Here is a 22,947-nt window from a genome sequence, read left to right on the forward strand (position 1 = left end):
ATGGCGGGGATGGGCGGCGCTGCTCCTCCGTAACCACCGTCCAATGGGCTTGCGGCGAACTACGACGGTGTTTTGTCTTGCAACATCCAATCTATTGCAAGAAATATTTCTGCAACATCAGTCATGTTGCAAAACTTTCTTTCGTAATACCATATAGAGGTGAAGACAAAGAGAGAAAATTCTGCAACATCACCTCAGTTGCAAAAAAAACTGCAACAATACCTCTGTTGCAAAAAAAATGAAGAGAAAAAAATTCTGCAACGACCTACTTTGCAAAAAAAAAATCCCGCAACACAACCTATGCTGCAAAAATATCCATAACACAATTTTTGTTACAAATGTTTCCGCAACAAATGCTTTGTTGCAAAGAAGAGGACTTAGTTTAGCCGCTTGATTTTGTCACATCCGACCGCTCGCTACGCGGCGGATCTTTTACCGATGCGTAGCAAGCCCCTTTTAAAAATCAAAAAGTTATGCAATTGCCACGAGACTTACAATTGTCATGTAACAAAAAAGATACAATTATAAAATTGTAACGATTTGATGCAAAAAATATATTCTCTACACCCATCGCAATTTTGCCATGGCGTTTTGTGTTATGATATTTTTTGGTGAAATTTGTCATGGTCCAAAAAATAAATTTGTCATGCCATGATCCAAAAATAAATTTGTTATGCTATGAAAATAAATTTGCCATGGTTCACAAATTAAAATTTCCATGGTTTAAAACTAAATTATCATGGAAAGTAAAATTTTCCATGGTCTATAAATAAAAATTGCTATGGTGCATTAAAGCCATGGTCCATAAATAAAGTTACCATGATTCAATTTTTTCTCATGATAAAATACAAAATTTTTTTTGATAAAAATGCCATGAACAAATTGATTTTTTTTACTTTTCCATGTATCCAAAACTATTTTTTGCATATTTTTTCCACCTCAGTAAAAAGGGAAAAAAATAATCTTATCTAAAATACTTTATTTGCATATTTTGTTACCCTTGCTAAAAAGACAAAAAAAGGAAGGTGGGAATTCAAACCCAGATTTCTCAGGTGGAAACTACATGCCCTTAGCAGTGCGATGGGTTTGTGTGTTTGATTAGTAGACCGTTCATGTTCCTTTTGTTTCTGCCCGAAAACAAAATCTAACGTGTTACGCCCCTCTGCTCCGTCATCTGCTTGTCATATCGAACGATGAAAACAGGGTTTGCGGCACGCATCTAAAAAACTGATATCAGGTTTTTAGTAATTCTGAAAAGCAAAGCCCTCGTCGCCCCAAATCTAGAAAATATAGTAGTACTACTCTTTTATCGTAATGATGATAAACCACTGTCTTCTCATGCATAGAGTCCTTCCATCCAACCATCCAACTGCTGATGCTAAAATCGTAGGAATCTTGGTCGCCCTCGCCCATTTTTTGGAGCAAAACAAATAGGAGTACTGCTCCACACTCTATGGCTAGTTGACATGAGATCAGATCAGATCAGAATAGTGAATGCTCTGGCCTTTTCAAGTACAACAAGATCATTTTCTTGGAGGAGTGGAGAAAGGGAAAAAGGAGACGAGGGTCAGAGAAAGGAGCAGCCACATTCAATATTTGCCTGCTCAACCCTGGAGTCAGCTGCTCCCCCTGGCGAAAAACCAGTAAAACCCACGGGCCCGGGAAGAAAGGACCCCAAAAAAAGGTTTACCAGGACCATGCGTTTTGCGCCATAATATAGCTCACGCAGGCGCATTTAAGTGGCGCGGCCTTGCATGTTCCCTGACGTCCGGACCCACCTACAGTACACGAAGTATACAAACAGGAAACACATCAAGGGGAAAATTGAGAAACAATGTGAGATTTCAGTAACAAAAGGCTATTTGGCGTCAACTTTTGAAAGAAACTTCCGCTCTACGTACATTGCCAATGTGCGGAGCTATTAAAAGACGAGATTCCTATCGTGATGTCTGACTATCTGCTTGCTCCTTGCTGCTGGACCAGCCAACCCGCACATTGACCGTGTCAGTAGATCACGAGTTGAATTAACTCGTACTTCACCTCACCTTTTCTTTCTACTGTCGGTTTACTGTTCGGTCTGGGGCTAAATAGTACTCCGCCCCTCCGTACCAAAATATAAAAACTTTTTTAGGCTAGTTATTTACGGAAATCCCTTTTGGTGACCGAGCTCCAATGAGGCCTCCAGATTTAAAATTCAAAATTCAAAATTCAAAATTTATATTTTTACGTTTCAGAAAATTCTGAAAAAAAACACAGATATAGATGAAGGCATAACACACTTGTGTGTAAATTTTCAGGGCAAAATATGTTGAAATGAGGGCTGTGCAAAAAAGACAAATCCGGGGCTGTTGAACCGATGGTACTATTCATCATCTCAGGTCATGGATTTGTCTTTTTTGTACAAGTCGCAAATTAAGGTATTTCATCATGAATTTTTACACACTGGGTTACATCCTTACATACACACATATTTTTTTCAAAACTTTTTGAAACATAAAAAATTGAATTTGATTTTTTCAAAAATAACGGGCTCCATGGAGCTCGGCCTCCAAAACACCATTCTCAGTTATTTAGCCTAAAAAACATCTTATATTTTGATACATAAGTAGTAGTAGTTTTTTTGATGTGCTCAATACCTTCTAGGCTTTTAGAGCAACAAAGTAGTTAGGCCAACTCCACCGCACGACCCCAAACGGACGTCTGATTTGGTCGGATTTCGTCCTTTTGGGGCGGCAATGGGTTCGGCCATGTCTCCTTCTGTCCGTTGGGTCGTGGGTGCGCCCACCGCGTGGCCGCACCCCAAATCATGTCCAGGGTGGACGTGATTAAAAAAACCAAAAAACTAAAATAAAATGCCCCAAAAAAGTAAATAAACGCAAATATAAAAACATAAAACATTAGTTAACCATCACGGCCACAAAACGATCCAGTTTCACGGTTCATATTGCCATAATTAACATAAAAAACAAAATAAAAACCGCCGCCCGCGCGCTCCTGCCGTGCTCGTCGATGTCACCACTGTCTTCAGTGGCCGCCGGTGTCGTCGTCGTCGTTGACGAGGTCGACATAGTCCGGCGGCGTCCAGAGATGGGCCGGCGGTGCGTGGTAGACGGGGGCGGGTTGGAAGGCGGGAGGTGCCTGCACCACCTCCTCGTGTGGCGACGCCTCCCGCTCCGGCGACCGCGGCAGCGTGGGGCACCAGTTCACGCCCCCCACGGCGTCGGCCATCTCCGGAGCCGTGCATGACCAGCTCCATTGCTGGCCCATGAGGCCCGGGTGGAACACGGCTAAGGGCTCCTCCTCCATAGCCTCCTCCGCCCTCACCATCTTCAGCTCCGGGATGACGGCGTCGCCGGCCGCAAAGAGGGCCATCGTCTCCTCGAGGCCCGGCCATTGGCGCTCATTGTGCGTCTTCATGGAGTCCTCCATGACACGTTGCATGAGTCGGGCCTCCTCCTCCGCTGTCATGCGAGGAGGTGGAGGTGGCGACAGAGATGGGGAAGGCGACGGCGTGGGCGTGAGGCCGCTCACCCGCGTACGCCCGCGCACCTCCCGCCGCGGCCCCGACGACGTGCCGGCGAAGAAAGAGGCACGCCGCACGTCGTGCTCGTCCCTGAGCCACGTGTCCCAGAGCACGGAGTCGGGCGCGTACCTATCGTCGTAGAAGAGGTCGTCAGGGAGGAGGCGGCGGCAGCGCTCGATCTCCTCGCGGCGCGCACGGTCGCTCGTCGGGACCGGCGGGATCGGGACCCGGTCGGCGGAGAGGTGCCAGTTGTTGGGGAGGTGGATGTCGCTCCACGGGACCGGTGTCCGCGTCTCCCAATAACGCCGGCATACATCTGCGTTGAGGTACTGTCGGTCGCGCTCGCCGGCGGCTCTAGGGCTGATGGTGAATGGGGCAGGCGCGGGGGCCCGACACGGCGGCGACGCGGCCTCCTCTTTCACGGAGCCGCGGCGGCGTCCCGAGGAGGAGCCGGCCTCACGGTCGTGCTTCCCCTTGCGGCCGTGGTTCCATAGCCCCATGGCTGCGAGGCGGCCGGCCGGCGAGTTCGAGGACGGGGAGAGGCTAGGGTTTGGGGCGTGTCGGGTTTCGAGGGGGCAGAGAAGGCCGGAGTGGGGAGTGTGGACGACGACCGGTCCACGGCTTCCCATTTAAGAAGGACGGCGACCGTTCGCTGGGCGGATGACCGGTGGGACCGCCCGCGCGTGCGCATTGATGTTGGCGGGTGGGAGGTAGGTGGCCGCCTGCCACGCGGCCCCGACGTGGACGAGCGACGCGCCCGTTTTCTGTCTGCCGCGACCCAAACCCGGCGCATGTTTGCGCTCGAAATGGGTCGGCCCGGACACAAAACGGACCAGATGGGTTCAGGCCATCGCGCGCTGGGCCATCTGGTTTGTCCTTTTTACCCCAAATGGACGGGGCAGAACGGGATGTGGTCGTGTGGTGGAGTTGGCCTCATATCGGCTCAATTGCCATAATAATAACTATATGTATGATGATTTTGGTCGAAAAAAGTCATCCAGCAAAATTGTGATCTGGCGATGAATCATCATAATTTATGGACGTCCCTCCACATCGAACCCATGAGGCTCCATGTTTGGACACTATGGGGAGTTGGTTTCGAGCGTGTTCTATCCGCCAACCGCTCGCTCGGAAGGCAAGTTTCACCTCCATATCCAGCCCCCAACGTCGCCCATCTCCTCTCTCTGCAATGGTGTAGAGTGTAGACGACCAGACGCCCATGGCTCCGGGAAGCGTGACAATCAAATCATGGCGGCACAAATCCTTTCCCCTCATGTTGTTTTGCCACCCGCGTCCTTTCCCACCACGTTTTTTCCACCCACACCCACATGTTGAACACCAATCATGTGAAAATATTGCTAACTGAGTTTTCTCCCCATCTATGTAAACACTTTGTAATGTAACTCAATTTATTGTTTCAGTCTCTCAAATTGAGTGTGCGACTAATGAGGTGACACAGCAGAAAACAGGAAAGAAATGAAAATATGTGATTGCGCAATAATTCTGCATCTGTTCCGAGTTGGAAGGAGATCGGCACAATAGTATTCGCAGTGATTGGCAGACTGCCCTCGGTACAACATATACAGGAGGAGTTACAACAGAAGGCCCGATCAATGTGGCACGCAGGCCCGGGCAACACCCACGATCCTATATACTAGGAGGGTATACACAGGTACAAATACACATGGAATAATACATGTTAACACCCCCCCTCAGCCGGAACTCCATTGGGAAGGATGTTTAGGCTGTCACGAAAGTCGCGGAAGACCTGTGTTGGGAGGCCCTTGGTGAAGACATCGGCGAACTGCGAGCTGGATGGAACATGGAGCACGCGAGCTTCCCCGAGGGCCACACGATCACGGACGAAGTGAAGATCAATCTCAATGTGCTTCGTCCGTTGATGTTGTACCGGATTGGTGGCAATGTAGGCTGCACTGACATTGTCACAATAGACGATGGTGGCTTGCGACGGAGGACGCCGGAGCTCATGTAGAAGCTGACGAAGCCAACATGACTCGGCAACACAGTTGGCCACACCCCTGTATTCAGCCTCTGCACTGGACCGTGAGACGGTAGCCTGTCGTTTTGACGACCAAGAGAGGAGATTCTGCCCAAGAAAGACGCAAAAGCCCGAGGTAGATTTGCGTGTGTCAGGGCACCCGGCCCAGTCGGCGTCTGTGTAGGCCACAAGCTCGTGCGAGGAAGACTTAAAGAGTTGTAAGCCATAGTGTGTGGTGCCACGCACATAGCGAAGAATGCGTTTGACAAGCTGCATATGAGAGTCGCGTGGGGCATGCATGAATAAACACACTTGTTGCACGGCATAGGAGAGGTCGGGCTGGGTGAGGGTGAGATATTGCAGAGCTCCGGCGAGGCTGCGATATAGGGTTGGGTTGGCCAAGAGGGCGCCGGCTTGGGCAGAAAGCTTGGAGGTGGTATCCACCGAAGTGGGAACCGGCTTGCAGTGGAGCATGTTGGCTCGTTCAAGAACCTCAAGAGCGTACTGTTGTTGACATAAGAAGAGACCAGAATCATTGGGGGTGACATTTATGCCGAGAAAATGATGAAGGTCACCAAGATCGGTCATGGAGAATTCATGTTTGAGGGCGTGGATGATATGGTGAAGAGTGTGGGGTGTACGCCAGGGAATAACGTAGTTCTAAAGTAGTGACTCGTGTCTTGGAGGTCGTCCATCCAAATGTTCCTCTTTGCCATTGCCCGCGTCTACTCCTATAACCGAATCGATGGCCTTGTGGTTTCAAGTTCAAATAGATCAGGTGCCTATGTTGTTGATACACCGAAAGATACTAACGCTATGCTCCAATGCGGGATGAGGGCCAACGATTGTGATGAGTGGGGACCTTAGAGCTGAAATCATTCGGGTCACCTCTTTTTTAAGCACTTGACCAAGCCCTCAGTATTTAGCAAAGCTGTTCCTATCTAACGGATAAAAACTGGATCAAATGACAAAGACATTGTTTGTGGAGAAAGAGGTGGCTTTTCCCGGATGAAATCCGATCCAACAAGGGAATGGTTTCAATGTCACCTACAAGGAATACTGATGGTTTAGGAGGTTGCCCTTTATAATCAGGGTGGGATCTTTCAATATGCTATTCTTGATATCATGTTTTTTATTCTTGATCCTATCAAGTATGGATTCTAGATTGTACTGGCGGTAAGAATAATATCATCGACGTAGACAAGGAGGTAGGCGATGGAGGTGCCGCGGTGTAGTATGAAGAGGGAGGAATCGCTCTTTGAGGCAACAAAGCCAAGGGACAAGAGAAACGTCCGAAACCGGTGGAACCATGTGCGTGGAGCCTGTTTCAAACCGTAGAGAGACTTACGGAGGAGACACACATGGTCCGGACGTGAGGGGTCGACGAAGCCAGAGGGTTGAGCACAGTACACCGTCTCCTGGAGGTCGCCATGAAGGAAGGCGTTCTTGACGTCGAGTTGCCGGATGGGCCAGGAGCTCGTCGTGGCAAGGCTAAGGACAGCTCGAATAGTGGCCGGTTTGACAACCGGACTGAAAGTTTCGTCATAATCAACGCCTTCTTTCTGAGTGAAGCCACGGACAACCCATCGTGCCTTGTAGCGCGCCAAGGTGCCATCTGGATGGAACTTGTGGCGGTAGATCCACTTCCCGGTCACCACGTTAACACCTGCAGGTCTAGGAACCACACACCAAGTCGAATTCTTCATTAAAGCATCATATTCATCACACATTGCATGTTGCCAATTGGGGTCTTTGAGAGCCGAACGGTATGTGGCTAGTATGGGAGAGATTGGTGTGGAGGCGGTGCTGGTATGGAATAGACGTTTGGGCTGGCAAAAACCTGATTTGGCACGTGTACGCATGGTGTGGAAATTTTGCGGTGGAAGAATGGGACGGGCGCGAGTTGGGAGACGTGGAGGGGAGGGGGTGGTCAGCGCGGAATGCGAGGGGGATCCGGTGGGGCAGGTGGACGAGGAAGGAGCGTGATCCGAGGGAGATGCGCGGGCAGGGGCGCGATCCGAGGAAACGCGTGGGGCGACAGGCGTGGGTGGAGCGGGTGGCGTGGGGATCGAGGTGGACTCGGTCGGCTGGCGGGAGCTGGTGCGGGAGCGACGCGTGGGGGACGGGGACCCAGGCGAGGAGGTGGAGGTGGGATCCGGGGGCGTGATTTGCCTGCATGGGGGCGTCCCATCAGGGCCGGGAGGCGGGGCCCGTTGCGGAGGCGAGGGAGGTGTGGGATCGGGTGCCGGGTCAGACGGGAGGATCTGGCGGGGTGGATCCGGTGTGGCGCGGGTTTTGGAAGGCGCTGGTGTGGCTGGCTCGTAGGGAAAAACTTGTTCATCGAACGTGACATGTCGGGAGACTATAACACGACGAGTGGTGAGATCATAGCAGCGGTACCCCTTGTGCTCGAGGGGGTAGCCAAGGAAAACGCAGCGTGTGGAGCGTGGTGCGAGCTTGTGAGCGGATGTGGCATAGAGGTTGGGATAGCAAAGACAGCCGAACACGCGAAGGTGATCATAGGAGGGATGTCGTCCATGGAGAAGGTAGAACGGTGTATAACCAGCAATGGAGCGCGAAGGGCGAATGTTGAGGAGGTGGGTGGCGGTGTGCAGCGCTTCAACCCAGAATGGTGGGGGTAAATGGGCGTGAAGGAGAAGTGTGCGTACGATGTCATTTGTGGTACGAAGGAGGCGCTCGGCCTTGCCGTTTTGCGGGGACGTATGTGGACATGAGAACCGGTAGGAGATGCCGTTGGTGGAAAGAAAGGCGCGTAAGGAGTGGTTGATGAATTCACCGCCGTTGTCGCATTGCAAAGCTTTGATGATGATGTTATATTGGGTGCGCACAAATGTAAAGAAGCGTTGCAAGACTAGGGAGGTGTCAGACTTGTTCCGTAGAGGGAAAGACCACGAAAAATGTGTGTAATCATCGAGCACAACTAAATAATATTGGCAGCCTGAGAAGCTTACAACTGGTGACGTCCACAAGTCACAATGAACAAGCTCAAAAGGAGCAGAGGTGCGGCTACTAGAAGAAGAAAATGGAAGACGCGGTTGTCGGCCTAGCTGACACGCGTTACAAGGAGTGTGCACCACATTATTACATGAAGGAAGAAAATCCTTTGCAGCTAAGGAAGCAATTGTTTGGGGACTCGGATGGCCGAGCCGACGATGCCACATGTCGGAGGAGGAGGTCGTGGCGAGGAGAGCAGCGGGCCAAGTCTTGTTATTGCCGAAGAATGGATAGAGATCGCCGGAGCTAGCGGAGATCATGAGGACCCTCCTGGTGCGAAGATCCTTCACAAGAAAACCGAATGGGTAAAATTCGATAGAACAAGAATTGTCGCGAGTGAACTGACGTACAGAAATAAGACTAGTAACAACGCCGGGGTGAGAACAAAACGTCACGCAAGTGAAAGTTGTGTGGGAGGGTGGTGGAACCGATGGCTTGTATGGGGAGGTGAGTGCCGTTGCCAACAACAATATGAGATAAATGATGCTTTAAAGAGGGATTGGACCGGTGAATGTTACCAGGGTTGCCGGTGACGTGGGAGGAAGCACCGCTGTCGAGGTACCACTCGGCGGGGCCGTTGCCGTTGTTGGGGAAGCCTTGAGAGCTGTAGGCCGCCTGGAGCATGGCGAGATGATCCCAAGACGGCGCCTGGAGCGGAGGTGGCGCGGAGTAGGGCGGGAACTGCATGGAGTACGCGTTGGCGTGGACATCCGGGCGTGGTCCGAGGACACCAGCAGCGTTGGGCGGGATCCAGCCGGAGCGTGGCGAGGGCAAGGCCATGCCGTAGGGGGCGAAGAAGCCCATGTAGGGGTTGAAGGTCGATGCAGAGCCCCGGCCGCCCTGGTCACCGCGACCGCGCCCACGCCCACGGCCGCGCCCACGGCCGCGGTCACCGTGATCATGCTGGCGAGAGGAGGAGCCGCGCCCACGATCCTGAGAGCGATCGGTCCCGCGATCACCCGAGCGAGGAGCGGAACCGCCGGCGCCAGGGGAGCCGGAAGCGGCGGAGGAGCCACTGGGAGGCGCGCCAGATCCATGGACGGCGAGCACCGTGGCGCTGACCTCGGAAGCGCGCTGGGCGAGGTTCTCCTCGGCGAGTTTGACGCGCGAGAAGACGGTCTCGAACGGTGGCAGGGGAACAGTGTCGCCCAGGACGAGCCGAATGGTGTCAAGGCGCCCATCAAGGCCATGGAGGAACTGGGAGGTGAGGTCGACCTCGGTGACGGCGTGGTCGATGTCGGCGAGGCCGGCGGTGAGCTGCTTCATGCGCCGCGCGTACTCGGCGACCGAGAGATCTCCCTGCTTGAGATTCCGGTACTGCCTGTTGAGCGTCATGTACCGAGCAGCGCGGTTGGCGAGGAAGTAGGCGTTGATCCGGGTCCAGAGATCGTAGGTAGTGGTGGCGCCGATGACGTGGTCGATGAGGGAGTCCGCAAGGGTGGCATACACCCCCAGAGCGACATGGGTGTCGAGCTCAAGGTACTGGGAATCGGCGTTTGGGGGAGGAGGGTGCTCGATGAGGTAGGAGAGGCCATGGCGGACGAGGACCATGAGGAAGAAGGACTTCCATTTGTGAAAGTTGTGTTCGTCGGGGTCGAGGAGGAATTTGATGTGGTTGGACACATGATCGTTGAACATGGGATGGCGAGCAGGGGGCGCCGGTGGTGGTGGTGGGGATGGTTGGGAGGAGAAAAGGGGGGCGAACTGGGACGCAGAGGGAGCAGAGGAGCCGGTGGTGTGGGCCGAAGTGGTGCCGAACACGAAGGCCGGTGAGGTAGAGGCCATGGTGCCGCCGGACGTGGCTGCGGAAGAGGCGGAGGAGAGGGAGCTCGGCGAGGAGGCAGAGCTGGTGGCGGCGGAGGAGGAGGATCCGTGCTCGACGGCCATGGCGCAGGACGGAGCGGGAGCGAGGAACTGGTCGCTGATACCAAGTTGAAAGGAGATCGGCACAATAGTATTCGCAGTGATTGGCGGACTGCCCTCGGTACAACATATACAGGAGGAGTTACAACAGAAGGCCCGATCAATGTGGCACGCAGGCCCGGGCAACACCCACGATCCTATATACTAGGAGGGTATACACAGGTACAAATACACATGGAATAATACATGTTAACATTCCGTGCAGCTAAAGTGTTCATAAGCTTACCCGCAAAAAAAAAAGGTGTTCCTAAGCTAATGGCCAGGTGCCCCTCAGAAAACAATCACCGGGTGAGAAGAAAGGCTGTATCCAACAAATACTAATACTGGCTCCAAATATTAATGGAGGCAAATGAGTCTTGTTTCATCAATGCCGTCCGCGTCGCACATTGCTTTCAGCTCCTAGGACGGAGCGATTCCGGAAGTGGCTTGGGACGGGAGGAAATCCGCGTAGCCGAGGCCGGGCAGAGACGTCCCCTTCGGGTCTGGTGGCGAGGCCACATCTAGCTTCCGGAAGGGTACGAGGGCAGTGGCCAGTGGATCACGTATGGACGCATCGGGTTCTCTTTTCCGGTTACAGGCCAGACACCGGGCATGCATACGTACTCATGGCGGCGATCAACTTCAGCAGGCGATTCAAAGTTTTTTTTATTTGCACTAATTAAACACCGAATCACCGAACCACCCTGCTCTGCTCTGCTCTGTTGGCGACTTGACCTTGAGCGTTGGTTCGGTTTGAATACGATCAAGGGTTTAAGTTGCCATAGCATAGCTGATTGGACGGTCTACGACGTACTACATGTTGAGTACGTTCTGCGAGTCGCCCCGCAAAAAAAAAAAGTACGTTGTGCGAGTCATGTGCGTCGCCGAAGCAGCGAGCAATGGCGTAGCTGCCATGAAAAGGCCATGAAGTGTCTCCGACGATGCGCTAATTACATCGACCTACACAGAACCGTAGACTTTTCCTCGCGGCCAGGTACTGCTAACTGAGATTGATTCATGCATGCATGCATGCAAAGCTCTGTTCTACTGCTACAGGCTTGGGAAAGGGTCAGTTGAAAAAGCTCATCCATAAGACGCACATGCGCTCGTGCTTGTGGCCTTGTGACCGCGAACGATGCCCTCGCTGCTGCTGCCGCCGCGGTGGTCCAGTGGCGATTGGCCATGGCCACCACGGGAACATCGGAATAAATTGCAAAAGCCATTCCAGGCCTCGCGATTGCAGGTTGGCAGGATTTACAGAGTGTTCCGCCAGTCTCCCTCCCTACTAGACCGTACCACGTACTGCTACTGACTGCTACGGTACATATACTGTAAGTTTCTCCCTCCGTAGTCTCCGCCGAGCGTTTTCATTAAGGGCGGTGGCGATCGATCCGGTTGGACTTGGACTAGTAGTAGGCATTTCGTCCCACGAACTTGATGGCAAGACCAATTGTACATGACCGAATAAGGACGGGAAGAAGGAGAAAAAGACCGAGTCTTTCTTCTGTCATTTTTAGAAATGAACAGATTTCCCCAAGGAGGAACTTGCTGAAAATGCGTTTCACACTGGCCGAGATGCAGCGAAGGGCGGCGAGGAATTGAATAGTAGAGCACTTGCCCGAAACGAAGAACCGGCTAATTCAAGAAACCACTAAGCCGCGACGCATAGGGCCCAACAGAGCAAATTTAATCCTCGGCCACCTGCACAATCCGGGAGGCTAGCAGTAGCAGTGGCAGTACCCCTGGAATGGAAACGGCGGGCGAGCGATCGACCCCTGTAAGTACGAACTAAGAGAGTAACCAGGAAGGAAGGAAGGAAGGAGACGACGGACGTGAAGAATTCTGAAACCCCAGGCCCGGGAAAGGAAGCGGAGCTGACACGCACCACTTATGGGGCGCGGCACCGAATTGAATGAGTGGAACAAATGGTTTCCCAGAATCGCCGCGACGTTGCCATCAAGTCAATCGTCCAAACGGACGGGGAAAGCCCCCATCGCCTGTTTCGGCCCCGGGCCATGTTGCATGCGCGTCGATAAGGCACGCACAACACGCATCTCCGTCTCCATCCATCACCGTACGAACCTACAGGACCGGCCAGCGGTGTAGGTAGCCCCGTGGCCCCTCCCCGCCGGCCCGCCCGCGCCGTGCACGTTGCCGTTTCGCGCAGCCAAGGTCGTGTCACCAGTTAGATCTTGCGTGCATGCATGCGTTTTTCTAGGGTAAAATTTGCATCCGCCATGGCGGAACCGCGCGTTCGTTTGATCGATGAGGTATGCTAGTAGTCAGTTACTGGTGGGAGATTGGATACGGTTTGCGTGTGCATGTGCGGGAGGCGGCAATGAAAATAGTGTCTCGCGGCGGGGGAGGGTCCGAGCGCCATGAAGGCGTGGCGGGGGGTCGGCGATGGGCGCAGGAAGACGACACGCCGTACGCCGTCCACCTCACAGCGCGGAGGGGAGGGGAGGGGAGGGGGAGGCCGCAAGCAAAGAGGAGAGGAGAGGACCATCTGGGTCCGACTCCGATCCGATTAAATGCACGCCCTCTGATCGGGTGGATCGCGATTGCCACCCATGGCCATGGCCATGGCTGTGCGCCATCGCCGCGAAATCCCCGTCCTGCCCTCGCGCTGCTCACGCCCGGGCCCGCGGTGCAGGCAGAGGCAGGGTCGCAGCGCCCGAAGAAGATATCGCGCCCGGCCCCACCGCGGGCGGGCACCCCTTCCTCTATTTATGCCTCTACACCGACCGACCTCACACACACACACACACACAAAGCTAGCAAGCGAGCCAGCCACACTGCACTGCACGCTACTCGATCGGTGCCTCTCTCTCTACTACTACCACTCTCTGCTCACTGGCATACTGCATTGCTGCTACTGTACGCGTAGTCACTCACAGTGCCCTGCCAGGAAGATCTCCCGTAGTGAATTCGCTTGATCAGGCCAGGCTACTCAGCACTCACTTAAGCGAGAGAAGAGGAAGAAAAGGGGGAGGAATTCGTTCGTGGGAGCGTTAGGAGAGAGAGAGAGAGAGAGAGAGAGAGAGAGAGAGAGAGAGAGAGAGAGAGAGCTTGTGCTGCGATCGATCGGGCCGGGAAGGGCGATGGGGCGATCGCCGTGCTGCGAGAAGGAGGGGCTGAAGAAGGGGCCATGGACGCCGGAGGAGGACCAGAAACTGCTCTCCTACATTGAGCAGCAGGGCCACGGCTGCTGGCGCTCGCTGCCGGCCAAGGCCGGTGAGCAACCCAACCTCATCAATTTGCTCTTGCACCCCAACTTGATCCCCCGGCTGCTCCTCCTGCATTCTGCTTTGCTAATAAGTTGCTTCGGTCATTTTCTGACATGAATGATGAAAACGGGGCGTGATCTTTGATTTGCAGGGCTGCAGCGGTGCGGCAAGAGCTGCCGGCTCCGGTGGACCAACTACCTCCGGCCGGACATCAAGAGGGGCAAGTTCAGCCTGCAGGAGGAGCAGACCATCATCCAGCTCCATGCGCTTCTCGGCAACAGGTGATCACCCATCCCCCATCATGGACCGACCATCCTACATATGCCGCTTGCTTTGCACCAAAAGTTCACTTAATTCACTGCCTAATTATGATGGAATTTGATCTCTTTAACAATTTTGACCGCTGGTAGTACGTACTACTAGTTGCCGACTGTCCGAGCCCGGGGAAGTCAAGAACACGCTAGCTTAGACAGTGATCATGCTGCACCGTAGTCTTCACACATTTATGGGTAGCGGGGTGGTACATACACTGGGAGAGCCGTGAGATACGAGTAAAACGTAGCTGCTGCAAGCTGCATGTACTGGTATTGGCTGAGTCGTAGCGACGTACACATGTTTTCCCAGCATTGCGTGAAATTTACCCATGACATTGTAGCTCGAATTGCGACCTCACTAGCACGTACAACACCAACCATCACCTCTGTTTTAACTGTTACTGTATGTATGTCTCTCTGTCTGTCTTGCTGTGCAGTACAAAACTACTAGCTAGTAGTAGTGCTGTTCTTCTGCCTCATACTGTAGAAAAAGAGAGAGAAGTGTCCATCAGTCCATCATTCAGCCCGTAGATCAACTATGCATGAACAGTGAGAGCGTTTTGCCAAAAAAAAAGTAATAGTACTGGTTAATCAATCAATCAATGCACGCATCAGCTTGGGAAAAAGGAGTGAAAAAGCTGGGCCATGTGTGGCTCTCCCCCGAATTTTCCTTTCTCTTTTTACATGATTCGGCATTGAAGCTTGTCATTTATGGATCGGGGAGGCCCCCATCGTCGTGGACCAAGCCTGGCTTTGGGCCACTGTGGCCACCTGCTCTCTTGCCATTTGACTCCCACGCTTCCTCCTATCATATCATGCATCTCTGCCGTCCTGATGCCATGCCCACTCGCACGGTTACTTTTCGAGATGGTCTTTTTTTAACCATGATGCAGTGCAGGTTTGGGTTTTCCATCCGAGTCCTGAGATTATTTTCCTGGCGATCGGCGTCTGTGTGTGTGTGCAGGTGGTCAGCGATCGCGACGCACCTGCCCAAGCGCACCGACAACGAGATCAAGAACTACTGGAACACGCACCTCAAGAAGCGGCTGGCCAAGATGGGCATCGACCCGGTCACGCACAAGCCGCGCTCCGACGTGCCCGGCGGCGCGGGCGGCGCCGCCGAGGGGGCGGCCGGCGCGCAGCACGCCAAGGCCGCGGCGCACCTCAGCCACACGGCGCAGTGGGAGAGCGCGCGGCTCGAGGCCGAGGCGCGCCTGGCGCGCGAGGCCAAGCTGCGCGCGCTCGCCACCTCCGCCTCCTCCTCGGCGCAGTACCTGTCGGCGGCCCACGCCGCCGCGCCGGGGCTCGACTCGCCCACGTCCACGCTCAGCTTCGCCGACAGCGCGGCGCTCGCGTCGGTGCTGGAGGCGCACAGCGCCGCGGCCGCCGCGCGCGCCGCCATGCAGCCCATGCAGGCGTACGAGGAGGCCTGCAAGGACCAGAACTGGGGCGACGCCGACGCCGCCGACGCGGGCTTCGCCGAGGCGGCGGGCTTCACCGGGCTGCTTCTTGACGGCTCGCTGAGCCAGAACCCGAGGCCGGCGGCGAGGGACGACGCCGAAGCGCACGAGACAGAGGAGGAGAAGAACTACTGGAACAGTATACTGAACCTGGTCAACTCGTCTGCGTCAGCGGTGGTGCCCGCCGACGAGGCGTACTCGCCGGCGCCAGAGTTCTGAGTGCTGGCGACCTCTGCACATGCTTTGCCTGCATGCACCCGAGCCCCCACCAGGCACATGACACAGTAAATAGTTATTAGTGGTGACCGTGGAATAAGATGGGACTAATGCTAGTACTACAGTTAATCGCGTTCTTGGGTTTATTATCTGACACAGTGCTTTGATTAGACGTGCGAGCAAAAAGGTTTTATCGATCTTGGAGCTTGTTGCCTGCAGCTTCCTTCGGCAAAATTACTTACATGTTCTGTAAAACTAAGACAATGATATCGGATTTCTTCTTCTTCTTCGAACAATGCCTGATAATTTATCTACTTAACTATTGTAATCTTATATCCACTTTCATCAACCATATACACAGTCACGCTAACCAACTTGCTATGGAGAGGACCGTCGACTTCTGAATAAGATGGGATGGGACTAATGTTTTTTTTTTTTTTGCGGGATGGGACTAATGCTAGTAACGGTTAATAGCGTTCTTGGGTTTATCTGACACGGTGCTCTGATTAGACGTGTGAGCAAGAAGGTTTTGTCGATCCTGGAGCTTGTTGCCTGCTTCTTTCGGCAAAATTCTTACATGTTCTCTAAAACTAAGAGGATGATCTCAGGATTTCTTCTTCCTCTTCTTCTCCTGCTGCAGAGAACAATGCCGATAATTTATCTACTTGACCATTCGATAAATTATCTTGTTCTGCAATGTAATGAAGCATACGGCAGTTTTCCATCCTTCAGGTTATATGAGGGAGGTGGGGATGGTGATAGTTAGACATTGATCTAACACTTAGCTTTTTTTTTTCTTCTTCAAAAAGGAAGATAATCCATGGCCTCTACATCCAAAGACTTACTTGAGATATCACTAGACTTGTGTTCAAAGGTACTTAGTTGTAACAATGATTTTGTATCATGTAAACCGCAAACCAACTTTTTATCTAAAAAACCGCAAACCAACTAATCGAAGTAATGCTTGGTCAAAGATTTGTTTTAATGGAACCTATTTTGTCGTGCATACAAGAATGGAGGGAGTATTACCAGATGTCTCCATTAGGGCATCTCCAAGGGTGTACATCAAATCTCTTCTAAATGTCTGGATCGGACGGTCTGGATACTTTTAGCCATCCAATGGGGATACGTCTAATGTCGGTGGACATGAAAAAGTGTCTGAAATCCTACAAATCGGTAGCAAACGTCGAAGTAATTGGGGGAGTCTTGACACACTACGGACAAACCTTGGACCCACCACAAATCCATTTTTTCCGCCTTCTCCCTTCTCTCTCATCTCTCCATTGGACAAGGGGTGTACATTTGATGCACCAGATTGGATGACAACCCCCTATCTGTTGTCCGCTTCTTTTGGCAAAATTTATTACTCCCTTCGTTCACCTTTGTAAGTTATTTCAGACAACTCAAAATGGGTTGTTTTGTACATTGTCTGAAATGTCTTCAAGGTCTTATAAAAGTGAACAGAGGGAGTACTTGTTTTGTAAAACTAAGACAATGATCACGAAACTTCTTCTTCTATCTAATATTAGTTTAGCTAATTTTAAGATTATTTGTTTTTAGATAAGTCAGGTATAAAGTAGGCACATGCATACACATAAGCCAACCACTATATACACTTACTCACACAACATCTAGTGAAGATTTGAGTTATAGAACTTTAATGACAAAGTTCACATTGATGTATCAATATGGACGAGAACATCATCTTCCGCCGAAAAAATAATCTGGCCTACTAGGACACGTATGTCGTCAAATTCTAGGATTATCCATGTTGACAAATGGTGTGAATTTTTTATGACTTTGATCAATGACTCTACTAGATATTTCATGATATATTTGTTAAAAATAAAAGATGAGGCTTTGCACTACTTTAAAATCTATAAAGCTGAACTAGAGAATCAACTTGCTCAAAAGATCAAGAGGATTAGGTTGGATCATGGTGGAGAGTATTTCTCCAGTGAGTTTAATTTATTCTGTGAGGAACATGGTATAATCCTTGAGAGGAAGACTCCCTATTCGCCCCAGTCAAACCGGGTTGCCGAACAAAATAACCACACTCTAACTGATTTGGTTAACGCCACGTTAGACGCAACGGGACTTTCCAAGGAACACCCGGGGAGCCTTTGATTACTGCAAGTCATGCCCTAAACATAGTTCCCATGAAGACTAAAGAGATTACCCCATTTGGGGAATGAGAAAGGAAAAAGACTTAAGCTCTCTTATTTACGAACATGGGGATGCTTGGCGAAAGTCAACGTGTCAATTCTCAAGGAGCGTAAGCTTGGATCTAAACCCGTTGATTGTGTTTATAACACTGGCTATATGTTATTAGTGGTGAAATCTGGGGTACTTGACATGAATGTTTGTACAATCATGGAATTGAATGATGCGACCTTCTTTAAGAATATTTTTCCTATGTAAGATATGCCTAGCTCATCTAGTTAGAGGTGAGGGATAACTCCTGAACTTTTTGTTTCATTCCAACATTCTGAGCGGCAACCCACTGAGATTTCTGACGAGGATGACAATTAAGCTCTTAGAAGGGGCAAAAGATAAATGATCTCAAAGTTATTTGGTGAATATTTCATTGTGTACCTCATGATGAACAAGAACAAGTGATCAACAATTTCATCAACACTAAGAAAATGTACACTTTGTACTCGTGATCCACCCTCTTTTCAACATAGTAATATCTTCTCTCACTCTCCTCCTGCTCTCTGCCTCGTCCCTACGCTCTCCGCCTCGTCCCTATGCTCTCAGATCTCCTTTCACCGCCCCTCCCATCTTTCTCCGACCATCGACGGTGGTGAGTACGGCAAGGGACCGTCCGCTTCTATGCTTTCATATTGTAGTTGTTAGGTACCATTAGTCCTATATGATCGCGTTTTGGGGCAAGCACATTGGTTGTTCACTCTTGTTTCTTTAGGGTTTCTCTTGTTTCCTTCATTTTTGTATTTTTTTCTTCTGTTTTCTTCGTTTCTTTCTCGATTTCCACCAACTTTTCTAGTTTTCTTATTTTTCCCTTTTGTATAACACATATCTACATTTTTCATATACACGAAGAACATTTTTATGCATGTTTAATATTTTCTAATAAATGATTACATTTTTTTAAACAGATGTTCAATGTATTTTTTATACACATTGTACATGTTTTAAATATATCTAAAACATGTTTTTATAGACGTTTTACATTTTTCAAATATTTTATTAACAATTTTGAAACACATGTTTTGATCATCTTTTGAATATTTTTGAACATTTTTCAATTACACGTCAGTACATATTTTAAAATGATATGAATTATTTTTAAAGAGGTCATGAACATAGTTTTGAAATGCGTGCACATTTTTGAAAGGTACACAATATCATTTTGAATTAAAAAAACATTTTCTGTATTTTTGAAAAATGTTACATGCATTTTTCAGACACGTGCACATTTTTTAAATGGCTGAAACATTGTTTTGAATGCTAATAACTTTTTTTAATTAAGGTAACCAACTTTTTACACTGTGTTGACCTTTTTAAATTTTGAAGCAAACTGTTTGGTATATATGTCTTATAATATTTTTGAAAAAAGAAAACAAAAGGAAAAAACATTACCAAACGTGTCCACTAAGCAACACAACAAGTACTATATTAGCACTACAAAAACAATGTATTTCCAACGAGAGCTGAGCACGCACAAAAATCGATTTGCTGGACTGGTCCACTTGTTACGGTCCTTTAGACGAGCGGTACATGTAGGTCACAGTAGGCGAGTCATACAACCACACTCGCCCTACAACGCATTAGGGCATGGCCAATGCATAGCTCCAGGGTGATGCTTCGTGTGTCATGTATGATCGGATATCAGGTAAGGTAGGTTCAGATAGGAAAGCGGGATCCTCTGCAGGAGGCAAGTGCTTGGAGAGAAAAAAAAATATCGTTCGGTGTAAAAAGCAGAAAAGGTTGGAGTGAAGAGTAGAGATGCATGTATACTAGAGTTTTTATTTTCTATTTCTTGATGAGGCCCACTAGTGATAGCTTGCATTGGGGAGAAAAATAAATATAGGTGTCTCAAACTACTTCTATCTTTTTTTAGACAATTTTTTTGAGTTTGTTTTCGAGTACTTCTTTTTTGAGAAAATTTTTGAGGGGTAATACTTCTATCTTTAGTCACGATACTATGGCGGCCCGATAAGTCTCAGTGGTGGGCCTTACATGGGCCAGCCCATAAACCATCTCAGCCGGGGTTTTATCACTCGCCGAGAGAGAGCTGAAAAGGCAGAGACAGGAAGAGGTGTGGTGGCATCATCGTCTTCCTCCTCTCTTATCCGGAAGTACACCATGCTCCCGATGTCCGTCCACCCCGCTACTACGCCGGCCCTCGCGTCGCGGCCCCGCGTCTCCCTGCCCAGACCTTCCACATCCCCTTCCTCCTCCTCCTCCTCCTCCTCTTCCAGCCTCGTCCACATCAAGAGCAGGAGGCTACCCCTTCGCTCGCTCCGCATCCTCGCCGCCGCCGCTGCCGGCGCCGTCGAAGCGGGGGAGCCATACATCGGTCTGGGGGACGAGGAGCCACTTGGCGGAGAAGGAGATGCGGAAGCCGTGGCGGAAAGCGAGGAGGTAATGGTCTTTTCAGCTGCTCTGAACTTGGGTCATTTTCTGTCCGTGCGATAAATCATGCTAGTTCCTTAAGTACCAACTGTAGCTCAGTCCGTGGAAGTTGGTACATTGCTTTTACGTAGAAGGAGTTCAGTTAGATTCCGTTGCAAATGTACTGTCCTGTTCACTGAAATTTATTAGGCTGTCCGTTTCAACTGACGAATTGAGTGGAAGAAACGGACAGCCTAATAAAATTGGAGAAGTCTAGTTATGATGTCCCAAAATAAAATTGGAGAAGTCTAGTTTTGAACTTTTGTATGGTCTTTAGTGCATACTGCATACGATTTTTCGTACTTGGCTGCATGTAAGCAAGAAATAAAATGTTGTGGAATACGCATATGCTGTGGACCTTGCTGATAATATGAATGCTTGCTGGTTGAAATTAAGTGACAGTTGTATATGCATAGATGGGCCTCCTCTCATCGTTTTAATGGACTTGATCACTCATGAATTGAATGAGGATTGCATTTTACTGAAATTGACCTCAGATAATATTTTTGAAGACGAATAGCATACGAAAACAGCACCCTAGTCCCAAAGTCCATTGAAACTGAAAACCTGAAAATCATACCCACGTTACATACAGCACAAGCTTGTGGAAGTGTTGTCCGGCATCAGAAAGTCGACAGTGTAACAATAGTTTTGATTGTAGATCCTTTTTAGTTTTGAGCGCTAAAACTGCATAACTGGATTCACATGGCAGACAAAATTTGTAATATTACCAGAATGAAATTTGAGATAATTTTGAATTGTGCATGGCAGTACAAGGTGGAGGTGCCTGAAAAGCAGGACCCGATGCTGGTACTCAAGTTCATATGGATGGAGAAGAACATCGGCATAGCTCTTGACCAGATGGTTCCGGGTGTTGGTAGCATCCCCTTAAGCCCGTACTACTTCTGGCCACGGAAAGATGCATGGGAGGAACTGAGAGCGAAGCTCGAGGAGAAAGAGTGGATCTCGCAGAAGCAGATGATCATCCTTCTCAACCAGGCCACTGACATCATCAACCTCTGGCAGCAAGGCGGCGGCAGCTTATCCACATGAGGGGCTCCCTGCTCTCCCATCCTCACGAGCTGTTTAGTGTCTTTCTTCTTGCTTTGCTGTTCAGTAATGTTAAAGCCACAATGCCACATGGTACATGATCCTGTAGATCGATCGATTCAATCTGTTCTCGTATGATTCTGTTTGTGGAAAATGAATTTTGATTTAATCCTCGCAAGGGTTGTGCGTTTGGGTTCGGTTATTGGCAAGGACGGCGTTTACGATGATCGACCGTGAATGGTTCTATTTTATTACCATTATATTATGATATGATGCGTTCCTACCATTCTCTGGCGAAAAGAAGCCTGCAGCTACCTGCATCGGAGTACCACTGGATGGACATATGACCAAGATTCTGCCGGATAGCTTGATCCTGGGCTACTGTGCAATCAGCAGTCAGGAGTCAACACCCCTGGCAAACCTAGCTAGAAAAAAACAGCGCGATTTCGGGCGTCCAGCTTCGCCCGTGTTTATTGCGGTGGAACCCGTGCATGCGCGTCGGCAGTCGTCCTGAGCTGAAAGCCCGGCAAGGAGTACGCAAAGGCTATATCTCTCTTATGGCGAGTCTCTTTCTTCGGTGTCCAGATTCTACAGTTGTGGGCCGCAACATTCGCGCGTACTTAAAAGAAATAACTAGAAAAAAGGGGCGGATCTCCTGGTTGCAGTGTAGCGCTGCTAGCCACTGGGCCATCATCCAGTTCACATTTACTCCCTCCGTTTCAAAATAGATGACTCAATTTTGTAGTAAGTTTAGTACAAAGTTAGTATATGTTTTTTTCTTGTTTTTCACCGGTTTTTCTCTGTATCTTGTCTCTCTTTTTTATTTCTTTTGTTTGTATTTGTTTATTTTTCATTTTTACTAGATTCTTTCGTTTCTTTCATTTTTTTGGGGTTTTATTTTTTTTTCTTGTTTTTCATTGGTTCTTTTGTTTTCTCTCGGGTTTTCATTGTTTGTCTATGCGCATTTTGGGTACATATCTAATACATTTTTCTTTTACATGTTTAATAATTTTCATATATAAGATTAACATTTATTCAATGCATGGTCAACATTTTTTCTATATACATTTAACATTTTTCAAATAATAGATGAACATATTTTGAATACATGGTCAACATTTTTTCTATACACATTTTACATTTTTTTCAAATCTATGATTAACATGTTTGAAATAAAAGTTTAATATTTTTCAATACATGGTCAACATTTTTTCTATGCACATTTAACATTTTTTCAAATGCTGGATTCACATTTTTCAAATACTAGATTAACATCGTTTGAATAAATGGTCAATATTTTTACTATACAGCTTTAACATTTTTTTAAATTCTTGATTAACATTTTTTCCAAAAACAGTTTAGCATTTTTAATAGATGGTCAACAATTTTTCTATACACATTTAACATTTATCAAAATGCTTGATTAACATCTTTCAAATACAAGTTTATCATTTTTTGAATACATGGTCCACATTTATTTATACAAATTTAACATTTTTTAAACGCTTGATGAATTTTTTCTAATACTTGTTTAATATTTTTCAGATGCTTGGATTAACAGTTCTAAATACATGATAAACTTTTTTCCTTTGTTGAAATGTTC

General features: G+C 49.2%; 2 protein-coding genes across 2 annotated transcripts; both read left to right on the forward strand.

Annotated features, from left to right (window-relative positions):
- The first annotated feature begins 13,187 nt into the window (after positions 1-13,187).
- On the forward strand, positions 13,188-15,952 carry LOC109753897 (transcription factor MYB16). The gene is made up of 3 exons (XM_020312818.4): positions 13,188-13,673; positions 13,818-13,947; positions 14,945-15,952. Exons 1-3 carry the CDS (start codon positions 13,541-13,543, stop codon positions 15,657-15,659), a joined length of 978 nt encoding a protein of 325 aa, XP_020168407.1. The 5' UTR covers positions 13,188-13,540; the 3' UTR covers positions 15,660-15,952.
- Positions 15,953-19,910: 3,958 nt separating this feature from the next.
- LOC109753898 (small ribosomal subunit protein cS23) lies at positions 19,911-21,513 on the forward strand. Its single transcript, XM_020312819.4, has 2 exons — positions 19,911-20,264; positions 21,066-21,513. Exons 1-2 carry the CDS (start codon positions 19,986-19,988, stop codon positions 21,345-21,347), a joined length of 561 nt encoding a protein of 186 aa, XP_020168408.1. The 5' UTR covers positions 19,911-19,985; the 3' UTR covers positions 21,348-21,513.
- The last annotated feature ends 1,434 nt before the right edge of the window (positions 21,514-22,947 follow it).

This window comes from Aegilops tauschii, chromosome 2, assembly GCF_002575655.3.
Source record: "Aegilops tauschii subsp. strangulata cultivar AL8/78 chromosome 2, Aet v6.0, whole genome shotgun sequence".
Taxonomy (NCBI): Eukaryota; Viridiplantae; Streptophyta; class Magnoliopsida; order Poales; family Poaceae; genus Aegilops; species Aegilops tauschii.

What these genes read in the sequence shown, in the direction of transcription:
- LOC109753898 (XM_020312819.4), top strand. Translation starts at nt 19,986, where the DNA reads ATGCTCCCGATGTCCGTCCACCCCGCTACTACGCCGGCCCTCGCGTCG. An exon ending in CCGTGGCGGAAAGCGAGGAG is followed by an intron (nt 20,265 to 21,065) that starts GTAATGGTCTTT and finishes TGTGCATGGCAG; the next exon opens with TACAAGGTGGAGGTGCCTGA.
- LOC109753897 (XM_020312818.4), top strand. Translation starts at nt 13,541, where the DNA reads ATGGGGCGATCGCCGTGCTGCGAGAAGGAGGGGCTGAAGAAGGGGCCA. An exon ending in CTCGCTGCCGGCCAAGGCCG is followed by an intron (nt 13,674 to 13,817) that starts GTGAGCAACCCA and finishes TTTGATTTGCAG; the next exon opens with GGCTGCAGCGGTGCGGCAAG. An exon ending in CATGCGCTTCTCGGCAACAG is followed by an intron (nt 13,948 to 14,944) that starts GTGATCACCCAT and finishes GTGTGTGTGCAG; the next exon opens with GTGGTCAGCGATCGCGACGC.